The following is a 27,782-nucleotide window of genomic DNA, read 5'->3' as shown; positions in this document are numbered from 1 at the left end:
ACAAACGAATATGTGAGTATTTTTACAGCTTGATAAGTTATTAAGATTAGAAAATCCTATAATAAATTTAGTTTTTTGCCAATTTTTCCGTCACATTTTCAGAAGGGCAATTGAACTGATTTTTATATTTCTTAGTATAAACATTTTTATTGGTTCATTAATTGTCACAAATTGGTAATTACATATGAGTGAAAAAATCTGCGATTGTGTGATTTAACCACTCAGAAAATATATAACTTGTAAAACTATGGTTAATTTATATTGATTATATATATATATATATATATATATATATATATATATATATATAACATAGTTTATAAGCCAGTACAGTTTAATTATTTTTTTTTTGTAGCTATCAGGTGCCAACATGGCCAACGAACGATCAGACGCCCACCGTAACACCCCGGCGTAATTCCGTCGCAAAAATAAATACACGTGCCACTCCGCTTAGTCCGGAGTGGACAGATGTGCCCCTTAAGACTCCTGAAATCATCCAGAAAACAATGGCGACTCTTCAGCAATCCACCGAGCCTGATGCTGCTCCTGTACCTCCCCCACGAAAACGAAGGCGTGGTATTAAACAAATTCTAGATCGTATGAACTCAGAAGACAATTTAAAACCAGTTGAGGAAGCAATAATTGTTCCCAAAAAAGAAATAACGCACATTTGCGATCCTACGAGGCATCCACATCATTATCACAAAACAAATGGTGGGCCTAGAAAAGCATATTCAACAGTTATACCTCCAATTTATAATGACTTGGATGTAAAAAAAGAAATGTCTAAAACCTTAGGCGCGGTTCGATACCTAGAAATGCTTCCTTACCTGGTGAAAACAACCTTCTCTATCGCAAGCGACAGCTCAGCGGTTGGAAAGTTACATGACACGATGTAGAAGTTTTGGTTCCTTATTGCCTCAACAAATTATGGATAAAATTAAAAACACACCTTCATCTAGCGCAGCAAACGATCAATCTGATGCGGAAAGTGAAGATTCATGGGGAGGTTTGGATGATTGGGACTTGGGAGTAATAGAACATGACGGAATTGACGATGGTCTTTTCCAACCAATTTCCAGACTACCATCTAAGAAACGTTCTTCGACCGATGTTAAGTTTTCAGTTGGAGATAAAAATCCGTTACCATTAAATGCAAATAAAGATAAAATTAAAAGTTCAGACACAGCAGTTAGTACTGCGGCACCAAAACAATCTAATGGCCGCAAGAGCGGTGTTAACCTACAAGCAATTTAAACCCCTCATCAATTAATACTATTTCTGAGTCTGTTGAACGGAAACTTCAGAAAACGAAGATGTCAAACAAGCACCTTTGGCCCGACGGGAGAGCATTGAAGATATAGTCGACTGGTTCGACAAAGATTCGGATAATGAACTTTCAAAAAAATCATTTTCTGAAGAGAATCCCAAGAAAACTGATTATGATAAATTTTCTTCAAACATTTTGTATGATGGCGTAACAAATCCGTTTCGTATATACTACGAAGATTCATCCTTCAGTTCTGACGCTTTCTTCACCTCAAAATTCTTAGAAAATGAAAAAATGGCCAATAACATAAATGACAATGATTCACCAATATGTCCGAATCATTAGACCAGAAGGCTATGGATTTGTGATTGTCAATGACGATAAAATTAATCCAGATAAATTAAAAATTCAGATGATGACAAAATCCCATCTAAACAAATCGAAGAAGACTGTCCCACGATTGTCGAAGAATCTATTGAGTCAAGTAGCATAACAACAAAAGATTCCCAAACAAATAATTCTGAAGATGATAATATTGGTCATTCGAGTTTGCTGAAATTTTTTAAAATGATTCAAACACAATCGAAGATCCTGATAGGCCCGATCGAAATAATGCTAAAGTAGATATATCAGGTTTCCATTAAAAATAGATATTATTTATATCTAAAGTTTGTATGCGCTTAATAGTAATTAACATTTATCTGGACCAAATTGTAAATTAATTACGAATTTATTTAATATTATAAATATAGATACAATAATTTTGAAATGAATTAAAAATATTAACTTGTAGCATTGTTAAATATATGATGTTAAACATGAAAAAATAACACACTATAAAATAAATAAATATATTTCATCATAATTTCTTTTAAATTTCATTTTTCTATATTGTATAAATAATTATATATTATTATTATATAATATTTATTATGTATCAATTTTGTTTTCTCATGAAGTAGTGAACTTCTTGAACTTATTTGAACTAGTTCAATTATGGTTTGTTAAATCACTTATTAAATAAGAGAGTATGTTATAACTATATAAAATATTTGAGAATTGTTATTGATATTAATATGTATATAAAATTTAACAGAATTTATTGTAAAGAATATTAATTAAATATAAACAGAATATAAATGCCTCTGTATTGAACTATTGTGAGATCTGTTTTATATAAAAACGATTTACTTTTCAATTTGTTAATATTCAAATATAGTTTAAAAATGGGTTCATTATTCAAAACACCCGAACAAACTTTTGTACCTGTAAATATCAAACCAAGCTATCTATTATTGTACCGGAAATAAACATTTACCTGAGTAAAATAAAAGATTCACTATTTGTTGTCACATCGCAGTGCCTAATTCAGATAATTTTTCAATACACAGTTTGAAACTACCTTATGTCAAACTCTCAAAGTTTATTTGGGGAGTTAAAAGTTCTACATAATTCTGCGCTAATATACAAATAGGTTTATAATTTTCAAACAAAATTAACTTTTTTTATTTCACTCAAAAGTTTTTACCCAAAAATACTAGGAATCAACCCATGAAAGTAACAAGAGAATATAGAATATGTTTTAATAGAAATATTTTAAAATAACAAAATATAATTTATATAATATAATGTTACTGTAATTATCTGGTGATCAAAACTTACTGTAAGTTAATTTAAAATAAACGATTAGATTTTAAATTAAATTTGATCAAGTTGTATTGAGCGCCATCCCACGGTGCGTGTATACACCAGATGTCAATGACATGTATCTATGTATCCACTCTTCTTTTATCTATGTGTGTATCTATGGTAATAAATGGTTCTAAACTCCACTTGTGCCAACCGTAACAATACCAACTTTATAAGCAAAACATAATGGCGATTTGTCTTTACTAGCTTGATTTATTCTGAAAAACATCATTGTGTTTTGTGATTTTGACAGAGAAGTTTATTTCTCGGAAATTGTGGAGAGTAGAATGTGTTACGTTATATAGCTGTGCGATAAGATACTTTTTTATTAATTATTTTATATTAAATAGTGTTTCAAGTAAAATTATGACGCAGTTTTACCCGCTAATTTATTAGCTCTTTTTGCTCCTCGGGAGCCTATTAAACATTTACCTCCGGCTTGTAAGTTACCTCATGAAAAGAAGAATAAGGGCTATGTTGGGATAGCACAATTCGTTAAAGAATTTGAGGTATGTGAAATATACTACTCCTTCATTTTTAGTGCATACTGATTCAATTTTTTCCCATGTAGGATCCAAAAGAGACTCCACCTCCCACTCGTGTTGAAACCAAAGAAGAGAGATTGGAAAGGAGAAGACGTGAAAGGGCTGAGCAAGTTGCCTATAAGTTAGAACAGGAGATAGCTGTCTGGGATCCAACATCCTCGGAAAGTGCTACAGTAGATCCATTCAAAACATTATTCGTAGCTAGAATTGTAAGTGAATATTATTTGTTCATTATAACATAATTACAATAAGGATTTTCTTTAATGAATTAATGATACAAGCATATATTTCTTCACAGAATTATGATACTACAGAATCCAAATTGAGAAGAGAGTTTGAAGGTTATGGACCTATTAAAAAGGTATATTTACTCAACTTCCAAATTTTATTTAGATTATTATATTGATTTTTAATTAAGAATTGTTTTTATTTAATTAAAGAAAACATTTGCTTGCATGTTTTTTATGCAACTAATATGATTGATCACTTCGTAAAGGTTATCTAAATATTTAGTGTTTCTTTTTTCTTTTAACATTGAAGTGATGTTTTAAATGATAATTATTACTGAATTGAAGAGCTTATTTTCATATTGCACAAAATTTCATATTATGCTTTGTTTTTTTGCTATAATAAATTATTTAATAATATTTTGTGCTTTCAGATCGTTGTCATTCACAATGCAATCAACGGTAAACCCCGTGGTTATTCATTTATTGAATATGAACATGAGAGAGACATGCACTGTAAGTACCAATTTAAGTAGTGCTTTGGTCTTTTTAGAAAGACTTTAAAAATAAATTACAGTGCATAGGTTACAAAAGCTTTTTGATTTTGAAATGGCCAAATTTAATATTTTATAGCCAGCAAAGAATGTAATTAATCTATAATTTTTTAGTGGTTTCTCAAAAATATCTCGTATAATTAGCCCTTGATGTTATTCTGTCAATGTGATTCGATATTAATGCGATTTTTCTGTTTTTGGTACAGAATTTGGTGTTTGACAATACACACTGCCGCTTTTGTCACTATATTGCTGGCTATTAATAGGTTTGTATGTGTGGTAAGAAAGCCCTGCATACAAAAAATATGTATTCTATTTATTTGGAGTGTCCAGAGGATTCTTTCAATTTTGTGGGGCAGGTTAATAAACATTAGTTTATTAGAATAATGTTTTTTACAAATATTGTTCTAATGTTTTCGATTTATTCAATATTTATTATTCTAACATTAATACATTCAGTAAGCAATATTCCCATTATTTTGCAATACCATCATACTTTACATTTACTATATGTAGCAATACTTTAGTAATATGATTGCGCGTATGGTTCAAATCCAAAACGGTAAAGTAGTTTTAAAAGCGCACCAGGTAATAAACATGTTATCGCAAATGGACACGTCTAGTGTAGCTCCATCCAAGAAATCTCTACTTTCATCTAGTTTGATTCAATTTTTAAATCCATATCTCGTAAGTAACATTTTTTATTGGTAGGTATTGCATTTATTATTATATACTGAAACTGCACATATAATGTATTTTTATTTTTTTGTGAAAAATACATCAGTACTCCATATTTTAATAAAAAATGCGGTTTTAAAAAATTTTATTTCAATTTTTGATTATCAGTCATGGGCATTGGGTATCTTCTACTATATTTATCGTGGACTTGAATTTTTCCAAAATTATTCTTCTCAGTTGAGTATCTGGAAACAATGGCAGCTATTTTGTAGGTGTTTTTTCTTTTGCTAAAATTATTTTTTACAGGACTTCAAACTACTATCATGGGTTTGTACAAAGCTTTTGAGCTCTTTCACTTTTTAATACATTTTCTAAAATTTCAGCTGCTTACAAACATGCAGATGGTAAAAAAATTGATGGAAGAAGGGTATTAGTCGATGTGGAAAGAGCAAGGACTGTGAAGGGTTGGTTGCCAAGAAGATTAGGTAAGTTAATTAATAAATCACTTGTAAATTTTATAAATAGTGATTTGTTTTTCAATTGGACTCAACACAATTCTATATTTTTTTAATGAATTGAATGATTTTGAAATCAGGTGGTGGACTTGGTGGAACAAGACGTGGTGGTCCAGAAGTAAACATCAAACACTCTGGTCGAGAGGACAATGAACGAGAGAGAGAGCGATATCGCTTGGAAAGAGAAAGAGAAGAGAGAGGCGACATCAGAAGAGACAGAGATAGAGGAGATAGGGATCGGGAACGAGAGAGAGACAGGGGTCTTGGTAGGTCTACTATAAGTCATATTTTCAATAGTTTTATAAATGTGTTGCCTAACAATTTTACACATTTTACTTTGCTAGAATTAAAATTGATGCTTGATATCTTTCACTCTTCTTTTTTCTGTTAGTTTCAATAGTTTATAGATACTCTGATTTGGTAGTACTAGTATCAAAATAATTATTTCATTTTTATCATTAAACTAGATGCCCCGACAGACGTTGTCCTGTATCCATGTCTACAATTTTTTAATATAATATACTAATATTTACCGTTGCCTAAAAATAATAATTATTGTTTTTTAAATTACTCTTCACGCCAAAATGCATATACATTTATAATATGAGCAATGTTAAATGTAGAACTGCTTTAAATAAAATGATGAGTCTCAATTCCAACACCATATTGGAAATTGAAGTCTTTTAAACGGTATAACATAACCATAACCATAACATAACCCTGGTACTTTGTGTTGGATTAAATTAGTTTAATTGTTTATTATTTAAGATATTCAAAATTGCATCTTAAACTTCTCCTAATCGATATCGTGAGAACCGAATTGTATGTATTCATCTTTACTTTCCCAATTGTTGTTATAAAGTTATTTTTTTACGAATTTTAAAAATATTGTGGAAAGATTAGTAAAATATACAAAGAAATTATATATTAACTAGTTGGTTTGGTATTTAGCCTTGAGGCAAATTACATGAACTTCCCGATATGTGTAAATAATCGACTTGATCAAAAAAATGTGTAAATAATATACTTCATCAATCCTACTTAAAAAAAAAACGATAATAATTTTAGCAAAGTTTGACGAATTTTTAAAATTAAACTACTTGTTGTAAGGCCGTAGCATTACAGTAAGTTCTATAAGACCATGATGTATATCGCCAAAAAAAGTTCCATGAAAATCGGCTTCAATTTTTTTTTCAACAGTTCATTACAAGAAAACGGCTCGGTAGATTTTCACCTAAAATTAATCAGCATCATTCCCAACTAATATCTTTCGAACAGTTTTTGATTTTTTAAAATCGGTTCGGTAGGATGAGCTTAAATGTGGACGAAAATTTAACACTTTTTTTCAACATTTAATTACAAGAAAACGGCTCGGTAGATTTTCACCTAAAATTAATCAGCATCATTCCCAACTAATATCTTTCGAACAGTTTTTGATTTTTTAAAATCGGTTCGGTAGGATGGGCGTAAATGTGGACGAAAATTTAACACTTTTTTTCAACAGTTAATTGCAAGAAAACGGCTCGGTAGATTTTCACCTAAAACTAATCAGCACCATTCCCAACTAATATCTTTCGAACAGTTTTTGATTTTTTAAAATCGGTTCGGTAGGATGGGCGTAAATGTGGACGAAAATTTAACACTTTTTTTCAACAGTTAATTGCAAGAAAACGGCTCGGTAGATTTTCACCTAAAACTAATCAGCACCATTCTCAACTAATATCTTTCGAACAGTTTTTGATTTTTTAAAATCGGTTCGGCAGGATGGGCGTAAATGTGGACGAAACGTTTAACACTTTTTTCCAAATTACAAAGAAACGGTTCGGCCGATCGTCGCACAAAACTGAGAAACGATAATCCTCATCGAGATACATCAAATGCTTTTTAAATATCTGAAATCGGTTCAGGCGTTTTTGAGAAAACGTCGATGAAAATTCTAATTTTGACAAATGCCAAAAAGACCATACTGATTTTTGCAAACTTTGACGAATTTTTAAAGCTGAACCAGTTGTCGTAGGGCCGTAATATTTTAGTATGACCTAGAAAACTATGGTATCTATCGTCAAAAAAATAATCATAAAAATCGTCGAATTTTTTTTTTTAAAAACTTTATTACAAGAAAACGGCCCGGCCGATCTTTACCAAAAACTAATCAGCACGATTCCCAACCAATATCTATCGAACGGTTTTTGAATTTTCAGAATCGATTCAGAATTGCGGGCTAAAACGTGGACGAAAAATTTTTCACTTTTCTGCAATTTACAAAGAAACGGCCCGGCCGATCGCCGCACAAAACTCAGAGACGATAGTCCTCATCGAGATACATCAAATGGCTTTTAAATTTTTGAAATCGGTCCAGCCGTTTTGGAGAAAACGTCGATTTACGGCAAAAAATCTGTTCACACACACACACACACACACACATACACACACACACACACACACACACACATACTTTTTCCAAATTTGGTCTCATTCGATTCAGAATGGCTCGAAACGTCGAGAAAACATAAAATTAGCGATTCGGATTTTTTGATGAAAACATAAACTTCTCCTTCGGGAAGTTAAAAAAAACTATATTGATAATTTATTATCCGAATCTTGTGTTGGCACCCCCCAAGGCGTGCGCTCGTATTTTTCGCATGAATCGCATTAAACGTAGGACCGGCCCTGATTAATATTCGATTTCATATTTTAAGTGAATTAATCTTTTTATATGTGTATCATTCAATCTGCCATACATATATTGTCTCTTATATTATTTTAATTTCTGGCACATCTCATCTGCTTTTTGGCATAATCATAAATTTATTATACATATTCTAATATCTTATATTTCGTTTAAGTTCATAAGTAAATTGAAATTTTTGGCAGATGATTTCTACATATCATTATTTTCATTTGTTTTCAATGCAAACAATGACATGTAGTTATTTGCAATTTTTTCTATTTATTTCTACAATATTGCACATACATCCCAGTACTTTATAATCACATACATCCTAGAAAATTTCCTTAACAAAAGATTTATCAAAATACGAACAATCATTTAGGAGTGTACAGTGAGTGCTTTATATAATAGCAATAAAGCTCAAATTGTTTCTACGTTTTAGTTAGAAAACGTTTGTATATAAAAAAGAAAAGGGCTGTTTTTAGGGTTTTCCCGGCAGTTATTCAATTTTTTCTTGCCGGAAGAACCATCCTTGGACTTCAATGAACATGTTAAAAAAAGAATTGGCCAAATTGGTCGCGGCGTTGTTGAGTTATGCGCTTACCAACACATTTTGCGATTCATTTTTATATATAAGATATTAATTTGGCTTTTATCATCCTTTATACTGAGCTTTGATCAATTTTAAAATATAGTGATACAGTAGCTCATATAATTCCAGTTAGAGTAATAACTACTTGACTATCATATAATTAAATGCAATTAATAATTTGCATTACTAATCAATATTGCAGTTTGGTCAATCTTAGTCAATATTGTCTGTTATTTTAGATAGTTCTAAATGTAATATTTTGTAGATTTTTTTATATATATATATATATTTAAAAAGCAAACAAATTTCATTTCTAGATTGTAAACCGTATTCTTTTAACCTCAGGTGCTGCTGGTGGCCTGGGCTCATTTGATCGCGATCGACGTAGATCGCGCAGCCGAGACCGCCCGAAGCGACGCAGCCGCAGCAGAAGCCGCGATAGGTCTGATCGTAAACGCAGACCAAGGAGCAAAGAGGCTGATGACACGGATGTGGAAAGAGTCCGAGATAGAGAGAGAAGGTGGAATATTGATTTATTTATTCATATAAGCCACTACAAATCATACACAAATTTTCAATGAATTTGATTTGATGTATTTTTATTTGCAGAGATAAAGAACGTGACCGATCTGACAGAGATCGCAAAAGGAGACGCAGCAGGAGCCGTGATCGAGAAGGTCGCGACAAAGACCGGTCAGACCGCAAGCGTGATAAAAGGGATCGCGAACGTGCTGAACGTAAAGAGCGCAAAGTTCGAGTCGGTGACTTTGGTGATGTTGAAGTTAAAGTCAAGGATGAACCTCTTGATGGTAATTAGCATATTTATTTCATTTTACTGACAAAAACTTTTTTTTCCTCTGTTACACAACTTCTATTGCAATATTTTTGATTACTTTTATCACAACATTATAATCACTGCCAATGGAATATTATAATGTTCACAATATTGCCACATGAAAATATGAAGCCTCAGGGCCAACAGTCTTGCAGGCTTGACTGTATGGTAGTATGCGCTTCGTACATTGACTTACATTGGGATTAGTTTTATAATAATAATGATCGGAATTATAAACTTAAGTTTTTATTTTTACAGATTATCCTGATTATACACAGTACACAACAACTTACAATGAAAATGCTGTAAAATATGAAGATGAAAATGAAGAAAAATATAAAATTCCAGAAAATAATGGCAATAGTACCAGTGGATACACACAAGAAGAGGGAGAATATGATGAATCAAATGACTATTAAATTAATATTGAATTTGCTCTTTGTTGGATTAATTTCCGACGTTTTATAATATAGTTATAGCAATAATTGACAAATCTTAAAATCTTCATTTGTAAATAATTTTTTTTAAATATTTAAATAATTACAGTTTTTAGTAGCCATTATATTTAATATAATTTACATTATCTGATAAATGTATTATGGAATAAAATAATTTTAAATTATCTAAATTTTTTCCACCAAAGTTTATAGTATACTTTCCTATTCTTGTCTTCATTTAATAATTTTCAGAAACAAACTAGATGTCGTAATCACAATAAAAGTTTCTCAGAGTTTTCTAAATGTCAGGTAAGTGATAACATATTTATGAATATTATTAATATAAAATAATTAACATATTTCTATTTACAGATAATGTAGGTAAAAAATCAGTTATCAAACATTGTTTGAACATATTTATAGTTTTCCATAATAAAACTATGACATCGAGTTGCAACCGGACTTTCTTTACAAAAATAACTAATCAGACTATGCCACGTACTAAGGTAATTTATAAAATATGTATGTGTTATATTTTAGTACATAATTGTTAAAAATTCTAAAACATAAATGATGATTTAAAGGCGAATATGAATTTGCAGCGTTGTAGTTTTAACTTGGTTGAGTATTTTTAAAAATATTCCTAAGTTAAAACTCCGCCGGCATATCTGTTTCTATATTATTTCTGATCTCAAATATATTAAGTGTTCACTAGACATATATTAAATAATTTTTTTAAACTATTATTTTTATTTATTTGATATAATTTATAATCTATATATATGATTTTTATTTCTAGATAACATTTTTACCTAGCAAGTTTGTGCTAAGTTATTGAATACTTTCTAAACCTTATCACACCACAATCTAGGATCTGCTTTATATATTCATAATTAAGGTAATTTACACATATTGCAATTTATTGGATTAAAAATATTTATTATAACCTTATTTTCAAAATTATGGAATAACATTTGAAATAAATGATGACTTAAAGGCGAATATGAAAGTGCTGCGTTGTAGCTTTAACTTGGTTGAGTATTTTTAAAAATATTTCTAAGTTAAAACTCCGGTGGCATATCTGTTTCTATATTATTTCTGATCTCAAATATATTAAGTGTTTACTAGAAATATATTAAATAAATTTTTTATACTATTATTTTTATTTATTTGATATAATTTATAATCTATATATATGATTTTTATTTTCAGATAACATTTTTACCTAGCAAGTTTGTGATAAGTTATTGAATACTTTCTAAGCCTTATCACACCACAATCTAGGATCTGCTTTATATATTCATAATTAAGGTAATTTACACATATTGCAATTTATTGGATTAAAAATATTTATTATAACCTTATTTTCAAAATTATGGAATAACATTTGAAATAAATGATGACTTAAAGGCGAATATGAAAGTGCTGCGTTGTAGCTTTAACTTGGTTGAGTATTTTTAAAAATATTCCTAAGTTAAAACTCCGGTGGCATATCTGTTTCTATATTATTTCTGATCTCAAATATATTAAGTGTTTACTAGAAATATATTAAGTAAATTTTTTATACTATTATTTTTATTTATTTGATATAATTTATAATCTATATATATGATTTTTATTTTCAGATAACATTTTTACCTAGCAAGTTTGTGATAAGTTATTGAATACTTTCTAAGCCTTATCACACCACAATCTAGGATCTGCTTTATATATTCATAATTAAGGTAATTTACACATATTGCAATTTATTGGATTAAAAATATTTATTATAACCTTATTTTCAAATTTATGGAATAACATTTGAAATAAATGATGACTTAAAGGCGAATATGAAAGTGCTGCGTTGTAGCTTTAACTTGGTTGAGTATTTTCAAGAATATTCCTATGTTAAAACTCCGCTGGCATATTTGTTTCTATATTATTTCTGATCTCAAAACTTATATGTATATTAATAATTAACCTAATCTAAATTACGCACATTGTTTAAAATTTATCCTTTTTTTTTTTCTTTGCTTTATATAGTTTATAATCTGTATCTTTAATTTTTTATTTGCAGGTAATAATATTGTACTAGAATATTCAATGTTGCTGACTTAAGAAGTTATTGAATGAAAAAGAATATATTCTGGAGATAGTTGAGGTAATTGATGCACATCTTTCAGTTTATTGAATTAATAAATATTTTCATCATGAATTGAATTTTTAATAATATTTAATTATGACACAAGATGAAATAACTTATAATATATACTAAATAATATATATTATTAGAATTATATAATTATTGCTACGTTTTCTTCTTTTAATTTTTAATTTTTGCTATAAATGTTAACATCTTTGGATTGCTGTGTTAATATAGTCTTCTTAATTGCATTTTGACTATTTTCTGCCATTATAACGGATTCTTGGAGGTAAGCTTCCATGAGGCTTGTTCTTAAACGACTCAAAGTGGGTATACCCTTACCTCGGGTCGAATATTGTGAAGGTGGACTCGGGTTGTTCGTGGTCAAACTTGATTGTTTCATTTCCATGCCTTGATTTGCAGAATTTTAACTTAATTTCACTGCCAAATTCGATTGATACATTCAATCTGATTATAAGAGGAAAGAAATTGTATGTAGTTTTAGAATATATTAATCATTGTGGTCTATTTAATGAACGTATACTCACTTCCAGATCTAATTTTTCTTTTTTTTTTTCACCTTTAAATAGAAACCTATGGCAATATAAAACAAATGGAGAATGACACTGATGAAAAGTGTTTTGTTTTTTTTTTTTTTCAATGTTATAACAACATCTAGAAACATCTAATTTTTTTTTTTTGTTTTTAAACCAGGCACAACTTTCTACTTTCCAATGATGATTTTCATTTATATTTGTTGTAATAAATCATCACAAATGATTTTTTTTAATATGCGTGAACATAAAAAACAGTTATTGGGGAAAGTATTAAATACCAATATTCAAATATATAGATACAAAATATGTAGCTTTGAGTTGTCTTTATTGCTTCGCTTTTGGTGCCTTGTAAAATTTATTTCAATATTGTGATTTTGCAAATTTCTTCATTCTATTTTCATTTTTTCAATTTTATTGAATTATGTTTGATTTTTTCATAATATATTTCAACCTATGTATTATATATGTAGAAATAATTTAAGTTCTTCTAAATAAATTTATTTCATTAAATTTAAAGTTCCTTATAGATATTCTCAACTTTGTTTTAGAGTAGATACTATTTGTTGCTAAATTAAAAAGTGATGACACTTTCCTCATAAATCAAATTTCGAAATCTACAGATAAAAAAAAACAATTCATGCCTAGACATTGATCTTTATAATTTCATAATTAATAATATAATTGTAGTGAGACGAACAGAATTATGAGGTTCAAATGCAAATGTAAATAAAACTCATTCTTCAATTTTATGAAAAATGTAATAGATATATCATATATAACATTTGTATATTTTCTATAAGTAAAATTAAATATGTACAAATGCATATAAATAACATTTTAGCTTTTAGTTTGCTATCGAGTATAAAAAATTTATAAACAAATTTTGCCATCACAAATGCATATATATATATATATATATATATATATATATATATATATATATATATATTGAGGAATGTTTCTATAAATGCTGATATTTATAAAATCAACCATGTTGCATATTCATATCCCTCATCATAATTTCTATTTGACTTAAACTTAATTTTTTGTTATGTTCTCGAAGCAACCGCCGCAACCAATGCAGCACCCCGACCACTTCCATCCTGTGACAGCATTAGATCAAACTGTTGAAAATATGAAACTTATGATATTTCAATACATTTTAGGAATTAGGGGTAAGTTAAAGCCACTTTTATTAACTTTCTAGTTTATGATAATTTTAAAATAAAAGAGGAAATTTTTAACTTAATAATTTGGTTAAACAATTCCCTTAGTAATTGTCAATATTCTTGATCCATTTGTTATAATTATTTTCTAAGTCTCAATAAAAATTATAAACATGATGCATTGTCTTTACCTGGATCCCTTCTGGTAACAATTCACCAATCTTGTTCATCATAAGATCCCTAAAATGCGGATGGTACCTATAAACACCGCCATCTATGCCAACAATGACGTTTGTTTCACCTGTTCTGCAAATAAGGGTTGATACAGCCGCCGAGACCAAATCGGCAGCTCTTCGGGATACCAATTCACAAATTTCTCGTACGCATTTACAATCCTCATTGCTTGCAAAAGATAGACCTTAAAACAAGCATAATTTTCATTTCATTGGAAAATAGATTATCATCATCATCAATCACACTGCAATTCAAAATATGAATTGAAATATTATACCTAATTCATCCAAAATTTCTCTGCAATTGGCATATTGGCCTGGACCATCTGCTTCTATCTCCGAAACATATTTTGTAAAAAAATTGCCCCTTTTCATAAGCATACTGGATAATTTGCCATCAAATAAAAGACCTTCTTTAGCAAATCTTACAATGGCTAATCTTGCTAGTTCACCCATGTACATGCCTGAGATCATTTTTTCAAATCTGGGAAAAACAATTATAGTTAAATAAAATAAATTCTAAGAATGACGATGGATTAGAAAAACAGCTGAACCGATTTTAAAAATTTAAAAGAAATAAAACTCGGTAAAACGTTGATTGCTTTCTTGTTGATTGTTTCTTGTTGATTTAGTTTCTAGAAAGTATTTGCAAATCTTTATTTGCTTAGAGGAAACACTTATTACTAAAGGTTTTAATCAATTTTCCTTACAATTGTTTGCCAGGGTTGATGGAATGCTCATCGACGTCAATGTCGTATTGCGATCTGACATCATCTAGGACGCCGTTGTCTCCAAATGCGCCCCATTCAGTATTTATTAGAACTCTATCGCCGCTTGAGTCGCCTTCAAACAATTCGGCTTTGCTTAAATTTTCTACATAACAGGCGTTGGTACCAGTACCTAAATGTAAGTAAATTATGAAAAATATGTTTTTTGAAATGTATATCCAAGTTGCATGCGTTGAGGTAAAAACCATTATATAAACTTTAGATTTTCTGTTCGACGTTGAAGCATATTTTTAAATGTTTTTAATTTATATTTAACTTAACTCATACATAAATTTTTCATTTCCAAATTTCTGAACTAAGCCTCCCTTTTCCTAAAAATGATGTAATTTTTCTTTTATAAATAGTATTCTTCTTTCTTCAAGAACTTCGTATTATTAACCCTTTCCACTCGCGAATTCCGAGATTTATGTGAATTTGAAAGACTGATTATAAATGAAAAATTAAATCTCTTTGGGAAAAAGAGGATTTCAGAAAAGTAGAATCATAAATTATAATAGCTATAGAAAAACTTAAACTATGCAATATTATATATATATATATATATATATATATATATATATATATATAACAAATGTATGCTGAGTGGATAATAGATATTAATTTGGAAATATGAACAAACAACACTCTTTTTTGCACTAATTTATTAAATAATAATTTTCACAAACGTTTTGAGACTAGGTTTGTCTCATCATCAGTGTGTTATAATTTAAAATTTAAAATATGGAAATCTAAATTAGCATTTTGTGTTATCCATTACAAGTCGCTCGATTCACCGGACACCGACGACCGTTGGTGTGGCAGAGGACAGTGTATCGAGCGACTTGTAATGGATAACACAAAATGCTAATTTAGATTTCCATATTTTAAATTTTAAATTATAACACACTGATGATGAGTCAAACCTAGTCTCGAAACGTTTGTGAAAATTATTGTTTAATAAGTTAGTGCAAAAAAGAGTGCTGTTTGTTCATATTTCCAAATTAATATAAATATATATATATATATATATATATATATATATATATATATATATATATAAATGACATGCATTGAACCCATTATGTGACGTATGACCACAACATGATATGTTTAATTATGTTGCTCTCCCCCTCATCTAGAGTTAGTATTATAGAATTGGTTTTAAAAAAGGAAGCCTATGATTTATGTTTTATTGACAAGTAATAACTATTCTAGATGAGAGGGAAGGCTAAATGATAATTTGCTTTGGACGTACCGACAATGAGCCCAATTCTGCAATTGGTATTTTTCCAAGCGCACGACATCAGTGTTCCGGTCGTGTCGTTCAGAATGGCACACACATCGATTTTAATGTCCTAATGTAAAAGTAACAACTTTTCAATATTCTTAATATTCGGAAGCATTTCGACATTAATTGAATCAAATAAACATAATAATATCTATCGCTCAATGTAAGGATTTAGCAACGCGCAAATGAGTTAAACTAACATTGTTTAATTAATAAAAATAAAAACGTTGGCTTTTTATTTGTATCAAAAATGATTTAGTGATTTTTTAGTGGTGGATTATTATATTTCTAATCAAATGAACCCATGCAAAGGACTCTCTTGCTTTTATTATAGAAGTAATTTAAGTTTTTTAAATATGATTTGAATAATTAAACGCCGATGCAAATTGAATGCTTAAGCCACATTATGTTATGTTCTCTTCACATAATTGATAAAAGATAGCGTTAACAGATGATTAATGCAAGATAGTGTAAGCCCCGACGTGCCGTTTTAGATTACATAAAAACTAAGATAATCAAGTTGTATCCGGCACGATTCTCAACTTTGTTCGATCCTTGTTTCTGATTCATACAGAGACTACCATCAAGGAATTATCCAATTTCGATAACCTCATCACCTTTGTTTTGTCTATGTTGATTTTCATGTCATATTTAAGTCTTGCTGTAACAGACCATTTTCATATTTCGGAATAATTACTTTGTCGCACCATAAAAGCATTGTTTCTTGAATGATTTTTTAAATAGTTACTTTTCTTATATGATTTAATTCTTTGTAAATCAACACTGTGTTTATATTCCCCTTGTTAGAAAACAAAATTATGCCACTGGCAAATATAAAAAGTATTTGACTTCAATCGCCATCAATCTCTTCTTGATCTTTTATCAAATATGCAAAGATATTTATCGAACCATAGCATGCGAATAGTGGCCAAAAACGATGTTAATGAAATCTTAAAGTATTTAGTTTGATTTAATGATTTCTTCAAACTTCTTACCGATGATCAAACCGACCCTACAATTCTTATTTCGGTGCGCGCATGACATTAATGTTCCCGTAGAATCGTTTAAAATTGCCACCACACGAATGTTTGATATCTGAAATTTTTTAATAACGTTTAATTATTTATATATTTCAAGACGAATTACTATAGATTGTGGAAATAAGACTGCCGTTAATACGAATGGCATTTGATAACATCGTTTTAGACTTTTTTCTAATTTGAATAATCTATTCTCCACGGAGATCAATCTTGAGTAATTATGACTCAAATCGAAATAACCGCATAAGAAATCACTTATAAAAATTATTTTGTTAGATTAATAAGTCAGCAACCTTTCTCACATTATTCAAAAATTAAATTTTCGTTACTACATTTATATCATTTCAACAGTATTCTTACCCCGCGTCTCTTTATAGCTTCTTTGAGAAGGGTAACTACATCTTGCCCTACAACTCCTGAACAATTGAAACCTTTCGTCCATCTAACCAACAAGCCTTTAGTCAAACTGATTTGTTTTAATGGGAAACTAAATGTGAAACCGAGAGGTAGTGTCTCTTCTTCAACTTTGTGCTCCTGCAATTTAAATATTACTAGTATTTCAACATACAATTTTCATTTAACTCAGATTAAATTGATAAGTTTTCAGAAAGTATATAATTCTTTCTACCAACCTTAATAAATTTCGCTAAACAATCAGCTATGTGATCAAATAGCTGATCTCCTGATCCCGTCATTATTGATTCTGAAATTGCATAGATTTTGGACGCCATTTGAAATTCACGGTTTTCTCCCAAGGTTATCAGAAGCACTCGGAAATTGGTACCACCTAAATCTAAAGCCAGAAATTTGCCTCTCTCTGAAAGTCATAAGATTGTTAATGAAGCAAACGCCATTTGTAGAATTTAGGTGAAAGTTTATGTTTACCTTCGCCGTTGGGCAAGTTTTGGACGTAAGTGATGAAGCATTTCACGATTGCCGAGTCGTGATGTTTTCGAGAGAGACCTTTCTGAATTTCGGTGTCTAATCGAACCATTATTTCTTTAAGTTTTTCATTTGATAGGACGAGCTCGTTACATCGCTCCCTAATCTGCAAATAAAAACATACAGATATAAAGTCTTCGATTACAGAATGAATGAATTATAATTCATTCTATAATCGAAGGCTTCTATAAATTCTATAGAATGGGCTCAAAGAAATGTGATATTAGAAAAAAATATAGAACATCAAAAGGACACTCATGTCATCAACAAGCATGCCTGTTGCATACTGCCTTATTAGAAGTAATAACAAAAACTATGAGGATGTAGTCAAGTGAAATCATTGGATTAATTTTAATTGAAGTCCATTATTTTGGAATCAATTAGCGATTGTGTGGAGGATGTAATTAATATTAAGTAAATGTGATATCTATTTGTTTGTGAACAGTTATCTCATTTCTTGGTAAGAGTATATGATTGTGTACATAAATACCGCTTATGTCGAGTTTGTACATGGTGATTTCTGGAAAACTGTCTGCGATTTTATAAAATACAACAGTAAACATTATATCAGGTAACTGATTAGCAGATACTGTATATATATATATATATATATATATATATATATATATATATAATATATATCTGTAGTTCTTAAAATTTGTATGGTGACTCTTTGGTGTACAATGTCTCCAGAAATTATGTTCAAGAGCTATAATAATAAGAGGTGTTTTTTCACATATGATCATTGTTTGCCTCATAAACTTATTAGTTATAATTACAAATTCTTCAAAAATTTAATGAAATTTGATGTCAATAGCCAAAAACATTACAATAAGATGATTTGTTATTTACGTAAAATTTGTTATATGATACACATTTTGTTTCAAATTAGTGCATTAAATTACATTAAAGTAATAACAAGTTTTTTAAAAAGGTGTTTTTAAGCAAATGATTTACATTTATCATAGTTAAGAGCCTTTTTGTTCTACATATTGACTAAAATTGACAATTTCATCTTTTTTCGTCTGTCTGCCTCTTAATTGCTTTAGAGCCAAATTACATCTAATGACACATTGACCTATATACAATTCGATGAAGAAAGGTGTATATCCAATGTCATACTAATTCATTTTTAAATACCATCGATTAATATGCATATATAGCACGAAAATAATATCTTACGTGATCATATAAGACCATAATTTTTTTTTAAATGGTCCAAGTAATTTAGTTACGAGAACGCTTGTTTGAAGGTCGCGTCAGTTCGATTAGATCGATATTGGCAAAACTCGAGTTGCACACGAGGTCATGGAATAATAAATGTAATCGCGTATCATTGGCACAGATCTAGTTTTAACAATAACAATAATATGTTATAAAACATCATTATTATGTGCTACTGGCCAATGTTCAAAATTGGCCAAGTAAATTTAGTCTTTACTGGATAATGAGATCAAAGACCTAAGTACTAAGAAACAAGCAATAGTGATCAGGAAAAACAGTAATGAGTGGTAATGAAGTCTTTCAATTAAAGAAAGTTTTACAATGGATTATTATTATCTATTATATTTTTGGAATTAATTTTACACTATATTTATCTATACTTTCAAGTGGAACTCGATGTCACCATAACCATCAACTAAAAGACAGATTTAGCATGTGTCAGTTAGCATAATTTATATTCTAAATCATCAGTATTTATCTCCATGATCACGGTTTTTCCGATAATTGTAATACAATACCAATGCACATGCAATGACTAAGATCAGTATTTTTGAATTACAAATATAATTTATAATACGTAAAATAATTAATGCAATTGTTTTGTCATAACAAGCAAAAAGTTTTTTGAATCATTCAAATCGGATGCTTAGTTCTGAAAACTGTAATTTTTTGTACATTGAGCTCTGTATCTTCAAAATGGCTGGATCTGCCTTTGCCAAAACTAATCAGCACATCTCTCTATCAATAGGAATTGAATGCTTTTTGAACCATTCAAATCGGTTGATCCGTGCGCCCAAAAAACATGAACGAAAAAACGGGGAAATACAAAACACATACACCCACATCCATTTTTTCTGAGGTATGCCAAAATGTTCAGAAACCCTGAAACGTGAAGATATGCAAAAATTTTCATTTTCGATTTTCGGCCCATTATTATATTTTTCATAATAATCAAGTATTAATTGATGTTGCATTTATAATGTTTCAATAGTTTAAGGGTATTAGAACCTATTAAAAGTAAAATTTGAATTAATCAAATTATTTTATTTATTTCATATATCTAATTTTAAGATTAATATTTTTTTTCAGGTTTATCGTTAATACCTAATTTATGCGGATGTTAAATATTTATTAACAAGAGTAAAAAGGTTGCCGAACGCTGCCTGACGTGACGGACACGAAACGATTCATACAAATCCGAGCTTAAAAGTCACTTTTACTTTCAACGCAAATTTTCGGTATGTGGGCATTTAACTGTCTTATTTCATAACTGTTTATAATTTTCATTAGATTATTAATGAAAAACTTACACTTTTCGTATTTCGCGGATCCATTAAGTTTTAGAATAGACAGTCCTGTCACGTACATTTTCCTATATATGTATTTGCAAGTATGAATGTATTATGTATGTATGTATGTATGTATGCATTTATATATATATATATATATATATATATATATATATATAATTCATAATGCCGTGCACATGGCGTGAGACGAGCCCCCAAAACGTAGCGCTCTGCAATTGGTCCATTTGTGCTTTAGACTTCGCGTAGACGAAAAATCGATTATTTGTATACTACGAAACTACGTGACGTAGCGCACGTGCTATGCCCCTCAAATGAAGTTCGATTTTTCATAAAAAATACGCAAAAAATTAAATTCGCAGAACTGTAAGTCATATAATCACTGTACAACATACAGTAAAATCCCGTTTTAGACGATTTTCTGGGACTGGGACAAAAAAGTTTCTTAGGCGGGTATTATGCGGGATAAGGGCAATATGTTTCAAAATTCAAGGACCGGCGTAAAGTGGCGTATTATGCGAGAAATCATATGAAGCATAATGGTCTTAACGAGGATCCACTGTACATTATAACTTCCTTACTTGTGCATGTGATGTCAGAAGTAAACTAGCTGTAAGTGGAATTCTGTCTTAAGGCAATTAAGGCATCGTGCCTTAAGGCAAATTGCTGGAACTTCCCGTGCCAAAAATTATTATTTTTTTAAAAACGATTAACATTTTTGAAAAAATTTTACTTCGAAAAAATAAGATTTTTTGGAAATTTTAAATTGGACAAAAAATTACTTTTTTAAAAAAAAAAATTTTTTTTTTTAAAAAAATTTTTAAACAATTTTTTTTATATAATTTTTTTTTGTAAAAAATGTTATCTTCATTTTGACATATTTTGGAAGATCTGAACTTTTTTTCAAAGCAATCGTACTGCTTTAACTGCATAGAGACAAAATATAAAGCGCGTAAGCGCCGCGTCGCTGTCTAACGGAAAAACATTGGTACGGAACCCATAGGAATGTAAACAAAACTTATACTTATTGTTAAAATCTCAATAAAATATCTGATAATTTGATATGCATATGTCTAATGTCTAATGATTATTGTTGACCGCCAAATGTTATTTTTTTTTAGTTTTTTTTACTAGATTTCCGAAACCGCTAGACCTATCTTCATGAAAATTTGATCAAATCTTCATCTTGTTAATACAAGTAAAATGTTTTTTGAACTATACAAATCGAACGCTCCGTTCTCTTAAAAACTGAGTTACCGTTTTTGGCCCTTTTTGCCCCATATCTTCGGAACGGCTAGACCTGCCTTTGACAAAAACTAATCAGCACGTCTCCTTATCAATACGAATCAAATGTTGTTTGAATTATTCAAATTGCTTCATCCGTGTTCCCGAAATCGTCGACGAAAATTTGTATCCGAACACACGCACATGCACGCACACACACACACACATACATCAATTTTCTCCAAGGTATGCCAACATATTCAGAAACCTCTGAAACGTAAAGATATATAAAAATTTTCATTTTCGATTTTTTTGCGATTACTTACCCTATGGAAAGTTGATTATAAATAAATCAATTTATCATCTCCAGAACATTAACAATCGTCATTTCATTTCGAATCAAATTCCAAAAAAAATAGTCTTTACACAAAATTGAAAAAGTGCTCCCGCATAGTCACAGTCTAAACGCATTTGCAAATAATTCTGTGCGACATTTTCACTTATACTGTGCTCAGATTGGCGGCATTTTCACATTTTTCAATAATTTTCACAAAATTGGAAAAGTGCTCCAGTACACAAACAGTCTAAACGCATTTGGGTAAACATTTGTACCAGAGTGGCGCTTAGACTGTGCTTAGCTTGGGTGATTTTTTGAATTTTTAATCCAAAATTACAAAAAAATTTTTTTGAAAAAAAAATTAGAAACAAAATTTTTTTTTTTCCAAAATCAATTATTTTGTTGAAAAAAGCAGAAAGTTCTTTGAATCATCTAAATCGGACGCTTAGTTCTCTCAAAAACAGCATTTTTTTTAAATTTAGCTCTGTATCTCCGAAACCTCTAGGCCTACCTTTGCCAAAAACTAATCATCACATCTCCCTATCAATAGGAATCGAATGTTTTTTAAAACCATTCAAATCGGTTGATCCGTGCGCCCGAAAACGTGGACGAAAAAAAGCGGACATACAAAACACACACACACACACACATCCATTTTTTCTGAGGTATGCCAAAATGTTCAGAAACCTTCAAAACGTCGAGAAATGTAAAAATTTTTGATTTCGATTTTTGGACGATTACTATAACTTACCCTACGGGAAGTTAATAAGTTGATTTTTTTTCCTAAATTATTTTCAATGTTTTATTTTTAACTTCCCCGTAGGGTAAGTTATCGTAATCGTCTAAAAATCGAAATTGAAAATTTTTATATTTCTCGACGTTTTGAAGGTTTCTGAACGTTTTGGCATACCTCAGAAAAAATGGATGTGTGTGTATGTATGTATGTATGTATGGATACAATTTTTCGTCCACGTTTTCGGTCGCACGGATCAACCGATTTGAATGGTCCAAAAAACATTCGATTCCTATTGATAGGGAGATGTGCTGATTAGTTTTTGGCAAAGGCAGGTCCAGCCGTTACGGAGATACGGAGCAAAGAGTGCAGAAAATAAAAATCGAGTTTTTGAGTGAACGGAGCATCCGATTTGAATGAACTAAAAAACATTCAATTAGTAATGATTGGGAGAAGTGATTATTAGTTTTTGGCAATGGGCAGGCCCAGTCATTTCAAAGATACAGAGCTAAATGTGCAAAAAAATGGCAGTTTTTGAAAGAACTAAGCGTCCAATTTAAATGAATCAAAGAACTTTCAGCTTGTTTTAACAAAATAATTGATTTTGGAAAATAAATTTTGTATCATTTTTTTTTTAGGTTTTTTTTTGTATATAGAAAATAATTCAGATTTTATTTTTAATTTGACTATAGTTCTAATATACCTACTTTAAATAAATAATTTCAACTTTGCAATTCAGTTTATATAATTCTTATAAATATTAGACAATGTTAGAATTTTTATAATAATCTATTTGAAAACAATCAGTATTCCTCGAACATTTCGTTACGGTGCGGGAAGTTCCAGCAATTTGCCTTAAGGCACGATGCCATACACCCCACTAGTTTTTTATACATAATATTATAATTATTCACGAATGATAACAAAATCAATTGATAGTGACCAGTGAGTGCATTCATCATTATTAGCAAATACTTTAAAAATCTAAAACTAATTAATATTTTCATAGAACATTAGGTTCTCTAAATTTTGGCAAAGCTCGTGCTCTGCGAAGAGTTTAAAATTTTAATCATTTGTGAAAATTTATGAAATGCTTACGATTTCGTTGAAAAAAAGTGAAATGTTTACGATAATAAGAGCGATAATTAGTGAATTAAACTCTTAGTGAGGATATGGCTTTTATTATTAGAGAAAATTTATACTTATTCAAGATAAAGTGAAATCCACTTAAAAATAATTATAAAATCAATTGAATGTCCCTACTTCACTACTGTCATGTGATTAGTGATTAAAAAACTATCATATAGAACTTTCATAAATATTTAGTCGGGTATCAAGTTCGCAGACCTGCCTCTGCGTCCATTATCTTTATTATTTTAATTACAATTGATAACTTATCACATATAACGAATAAGGAATATTTGCTTATGATAAATATTATATAAATAACTATTTTTCTAACTCCGTGTTTTATAAATATTAATAATGATAAAACTGAAAGAAAATGTGTGTTTGATAAATAAATTTTCTACTAATTAACTAACACAATATTCTGTGTATAATTCCGCATTTGTCATTTGATCTGTATGATGTAATTTTCTAATCTTTTTCCATAAAACAATATAGATAAGAAGGTGAGTTCGTAGATACATGTATCAAGAAATCTGCAATTCGTCAAAGATAAGCATATTATCACAATTTTTCGCAAAAAATGAACATTGAACTTCCACTAAAACAATAACGTACTTGAGTTTTATCAACGTATGATAAGTGATTGTACAACTTGTGAGTCAATTGGATGCATTAGATAAAATAAAAGTCTTAGGGATTATAAAGTATTATATAATATAAATCGTATATTATAATTATGCGCAATTCTTTATCTTTGTCGAATGGAAATATATGCCAAATATTGGCTTTTCACGAATCTTTAAAAATGTATCGTTTAAATGTCGATTCATTATACTATTAAGCATAAAAATTCCCCAAGCAATCATGAACGAATTCATTATACGTCATATTGAATAATCTGGAATCAAATTATTATTTTGCACTAAAAATGAGGTTTTTCTTTCTAATGACGTTATATCTATTTTCTGTTATAACCATATATTTTAATTATTCGCAGCTAATTAAAGGACATTTTCTCTAGAAATCATATTGTGGATTAAATAACGGATTTCGCTACGCTTGATATACCTGAGCTGGGAATTTAATCTGGAACCCTGGTGAGTTTATGTAAAATCTGTTTAAAAGAGCAAGTAGTTAGAACATTTGAAAAATTTGGAAATCATATCAAGATGTAATTTACCATAGCATATCTATTTCACTGATACCTCTATTAACAAATTTGTTTATACTCATCTAAACAACTTTATAACAAATAAATATAAGATAAGGTTAGAAACGTGGATATAGCAAAGCAATACCTAGTCCCGCATTCGACTACAACCTCGACCAGCTCGATATTAGGCAGCAGTACTATTTCCATTGGAGGTTATAGATCTCAAATGTAATCTCAAGCAAATTTTACCTTTCGTGGGCATTGCAGCAACATATATATGCCAACACTATTAGATATATGCACATTAAAAACACAGAGTGGTTAGCCGCTGGGTTGCTATTTCGTGAAAAATACAATGTGCGCAATAGCAAACACGTGGTTCTGGTCGCTATTAAAATTTATATAAAAATGAATGTACTAACATTAAAAAAAACTTGTTTTTTTTATTTATTATCGGCAGTATCATTCCGTAACGATTACAATCGCGAACATAAACTTATCAATACACTTCTTAATACTTTACAGTTTTATCAATAGGTCAAAGTTTAACAAGATCGCAATCATGCAGAACTTTGCGTCTATTACGTTTGTTGTTTTTTTTTATTAGCCCAAACAATTACGTCTTTGAGTTTAATGTGTAGAAATATTGAGGCTAGGAATTCATCATTTCTTTTAAATATAATATGATATAATATAATATAAATATAATTTCAATAACAAATCGAACATCGTTTATCTAATCTGGCAAGGTTTGGTATGAAAATAAAAAATGAAGCTTAAAAGTTTCTTTTGTTTCATATTAAAGACTTATGTTACGTTACTAAGAGTTACGTTATTAAGAGTACGTTACTACGTATTAAGAGTTTCCGATTATTTTCAGAAAATTCGTACTGTTCTGAAACCAGTCATTATAATAAGAATTTATATAGACTCGAAATTTTGTTTTGCTTTTTTTTATACAAACGTTAGTACAACGTTTTCAAAATTTTCATCAATATTAAAAAAAAATCTAGTTTGATTTGTGATAATACTATTAGTTTATAAAATACTTGACACATTTTGTCTAAAGGTGATATCACCAACTAAGGAGCTATAGAAAAAAAGTAGTATTCATTGGATTAATTAAAAGTATATGATTTTTTTAACAGAGACCAGAACTACCTGTTCTATAAGCTGTAAGGGCAATCTGGTGGTCAACAGCTGTTTTTATGTTCATCTAATAGGGTAAGCATAAAGGTGCTGTAGCAATTTCTCAGAAATTGCCTTACCCATTTACACTTGAAATCATATTGTGAAAATTTGATATTAGACTGCTTGATATTCAGCTGGCGAAGTTCTAGATGTATAAAACATATGTGTTAACATATAAGACGACCAAACATTCACTTTTAATTATTAACTTCCCGTAGGGGTAGTTATAGTAATGGGCCGAAAATCGAAATGAAAAGTTTGCATTTCTCGACGTTTTGAAGTTTTCTGAACATCTTGGCATACCTCAGAAAAAATGGATGTGTGTGTGTGCGTGTGTGTTTTGTATGTCCGCAGTTTTTTGTCCACGTTTTCGGGCGCACGGATCAACCGATTTGAATGGTTTAAAAAACATTCGATTCCTATTAGATAGAGAGATGTGCTGATTAGTTTTTGGCAAAGGCAGGTCCAGCCGTTACGGAGATATGGAGCAAAGAATGCAGAAAATAGAAATACAGTTTTTGAGAGAAAACATTCAGTTTTTGGCAAAGATAGGCCCAGCGGTTTCGGAGATACAGAGCTAAATGTTAAAAAATGGCAGTTTTTGAGAGAACTAAACGTCCGATTTAAATGATTCAAAGAACTTTCTGCTTATTTCAAAAAATAATTGCTTTTGAAAAAAAAAATTGTTTCTAATTTTTTTTTTCAAAAAATATTTTGTAATTTTGGATTAAAAATTTAAAAATTGCCCAGACTAAGCACAGTCTAAGCGCCACTCTGGTACAAAATGCTTACCCAAGTGCGTTGTGAAAATTAGGCAACTATTTTTTTTTTTTTTTTGAAATTGAATTCGAAATGAAATGACGATGGTAAATATTCTGGAGATAAATTGATTTATGATTTACATTTGATTTGCTCAGATATAACAAGATAGCAAAAATAATGAAAGTTACACAGTATTTGTAATAATATATTGTGAAAACGTTTAAAATTTCTCGAATATTTCATTACGGTACGAGAAGTTCCAGCAATTGACTTAAGGCACGATGCCATGCACACCCACTAGTAAAATAATAAATATATAATATTAATCATAGTATTATATACAATATTTAATGAGTAATTCATTTCAAACTGAAATTTCCTCAAAAATCAAAGATCTATATTTTTTATATATTATTGAAATGTTTTTTTGCCTATATTGTTATTACCTGATAATCATTACATAGGTTTTTTGTTATAAATTGTGTTTACAGTAATAAATTAAAAAAAAAATTGTTTAATATGAATTTGTTTATAAATAAAATTACGGATATATATATATATATATATATATATATATATATATATATATATA

General features: G+C 29.6%; 3 protein-coding genes across 4 annotated transcripts in view; 2 read left to right on the top strand and 1 right to left on the bottom strand.

Moving 5' to 3' along the window:
* Positions 1–27,782, top strand: part of LOC113372384 — a 103,752-nt gene that overhangs the window by 51,537 nt on the left and 24,433 nt on the right. The gene's annotated exons all lie outside the window — the stretch shown is intronic.
* LOC113372390 (U1 small nuclear ribonucleoprotein 70 kDa-like) lies at positions 886–10,010 on the top strand. The gene is made up of 10 exons (XM_026612712.1): positions 886–895; positions 3,335–3,468; positions 3,531–3,713; positions 3,803–3,865; positions 4,166–4,247; positions 5,347–5,448; positions 5,559–5,744; positions 9,087–9,261; positions 9,351–9,550; positions 9,835–10,010. Exons 1-10 carry the CDS (start codon positions 886–888, stop codon positions 9,993–9,995), a joined length of 1,296 nt encoding a protein of 431 aa, XP_026468497.1. The 3' UTR covers positions 9,996–10,010.
* On the bottom strand, positions 13,694–25,519 carry LOC113372386 (hexokinase type 2-like). 2 transcript variants are annotated; one of them, XM_026612708.1, is made up of 9 exons: positions 25,487–25,519; positions 18,072–18,234; positions 17,819–18,003; positions 17,547–17,720; positions 16,114–16,213; positions 14,802–14,991; positions 14,370–14,575; positions 14,050–14,276; positions 13,694–13,816 (listed from the first exon to the last, which is right to left on the bottom strand). In XM_026612708.1, exons 1-9 carry the CDS (start codon positions 25,508–25,510, stop codon positions 13,742–13,744), a joined length of 1,344 nt encoding a protein of 447 aa, XP_026468493.1. In that variant the 5' UTR covers positions 25,511–25,519; the 3' UTR covers positions 13,694–13,741. The 2 variants fall into 2 exon arrangements, with proteins under 2 accessions (XP_026468493.1, XP_026468492.1); XM_026612707.1 differs by lacking the exon at positions 16,114–16,213 and adding an exon at positions 17,142–17,241 and having other exon boundaries at positions 13,701–13,816.

This window comes from Ctenocephalides felis, unplaced genomic scaffold, assembly GCF_003426905.1.
Source record: "Ctenocephalides felis isolate EL2017-DRISC unplaced genomic scaffold, ASM342690v1 CF-g0.4_SCAFFOLD_01604, whole genome shotgun sequence".
Taxonomy (NCBI): Eukaryota; Metazoa; Arthropoda; class Insecta; order Siphonaptera; family Pulicidae; genus Ctenocephalides; species Ctenocephalides felis.
Note: the sequence above shows the minus strand (reverse complement) of the source record. Positions and strands in the feature narration are given on the sequence as shown.

Bases quoted from the DNA above. Each gene is read 5' to 3' on its own strand.
- LOC113372390 (XM_026612712.1), top strand. The intron at 3,866-4,165 runs GTATATTTACTC...TTGTGCTTTCAG, and splicing joins GTTATGGACCTATTAAAAAG to ATCGTTGTCATTCACAATGC. The intron at 5,745-9,086 runs GTAGGTCTACTA...TTTTAACCTCAG, and splicing joins AGAGAGAGACAGGGGTCTTG to GTGCTGCTGGTGGCCTGGGC.
- LOC113372386 (XM_026612708.1), bottom strand. From the start codon at position 25,510: ATGTTGCTGCAATGCCCACGAAAG. The intron at 16,214-17,546 runs GTAAGAATACTG...CTTTTACATTAG, and splicing joins AAGCTATAAAGAGACGCGGG to GACATTAAAATCGATGTGTG. The intron at 13,817-14,049 runs GTAAAGACAATG...TATTTTCAACAG, and splicing joins TGTTACCAGAAGGGATCCAG to TTTGATCTAATGCTGTCACA.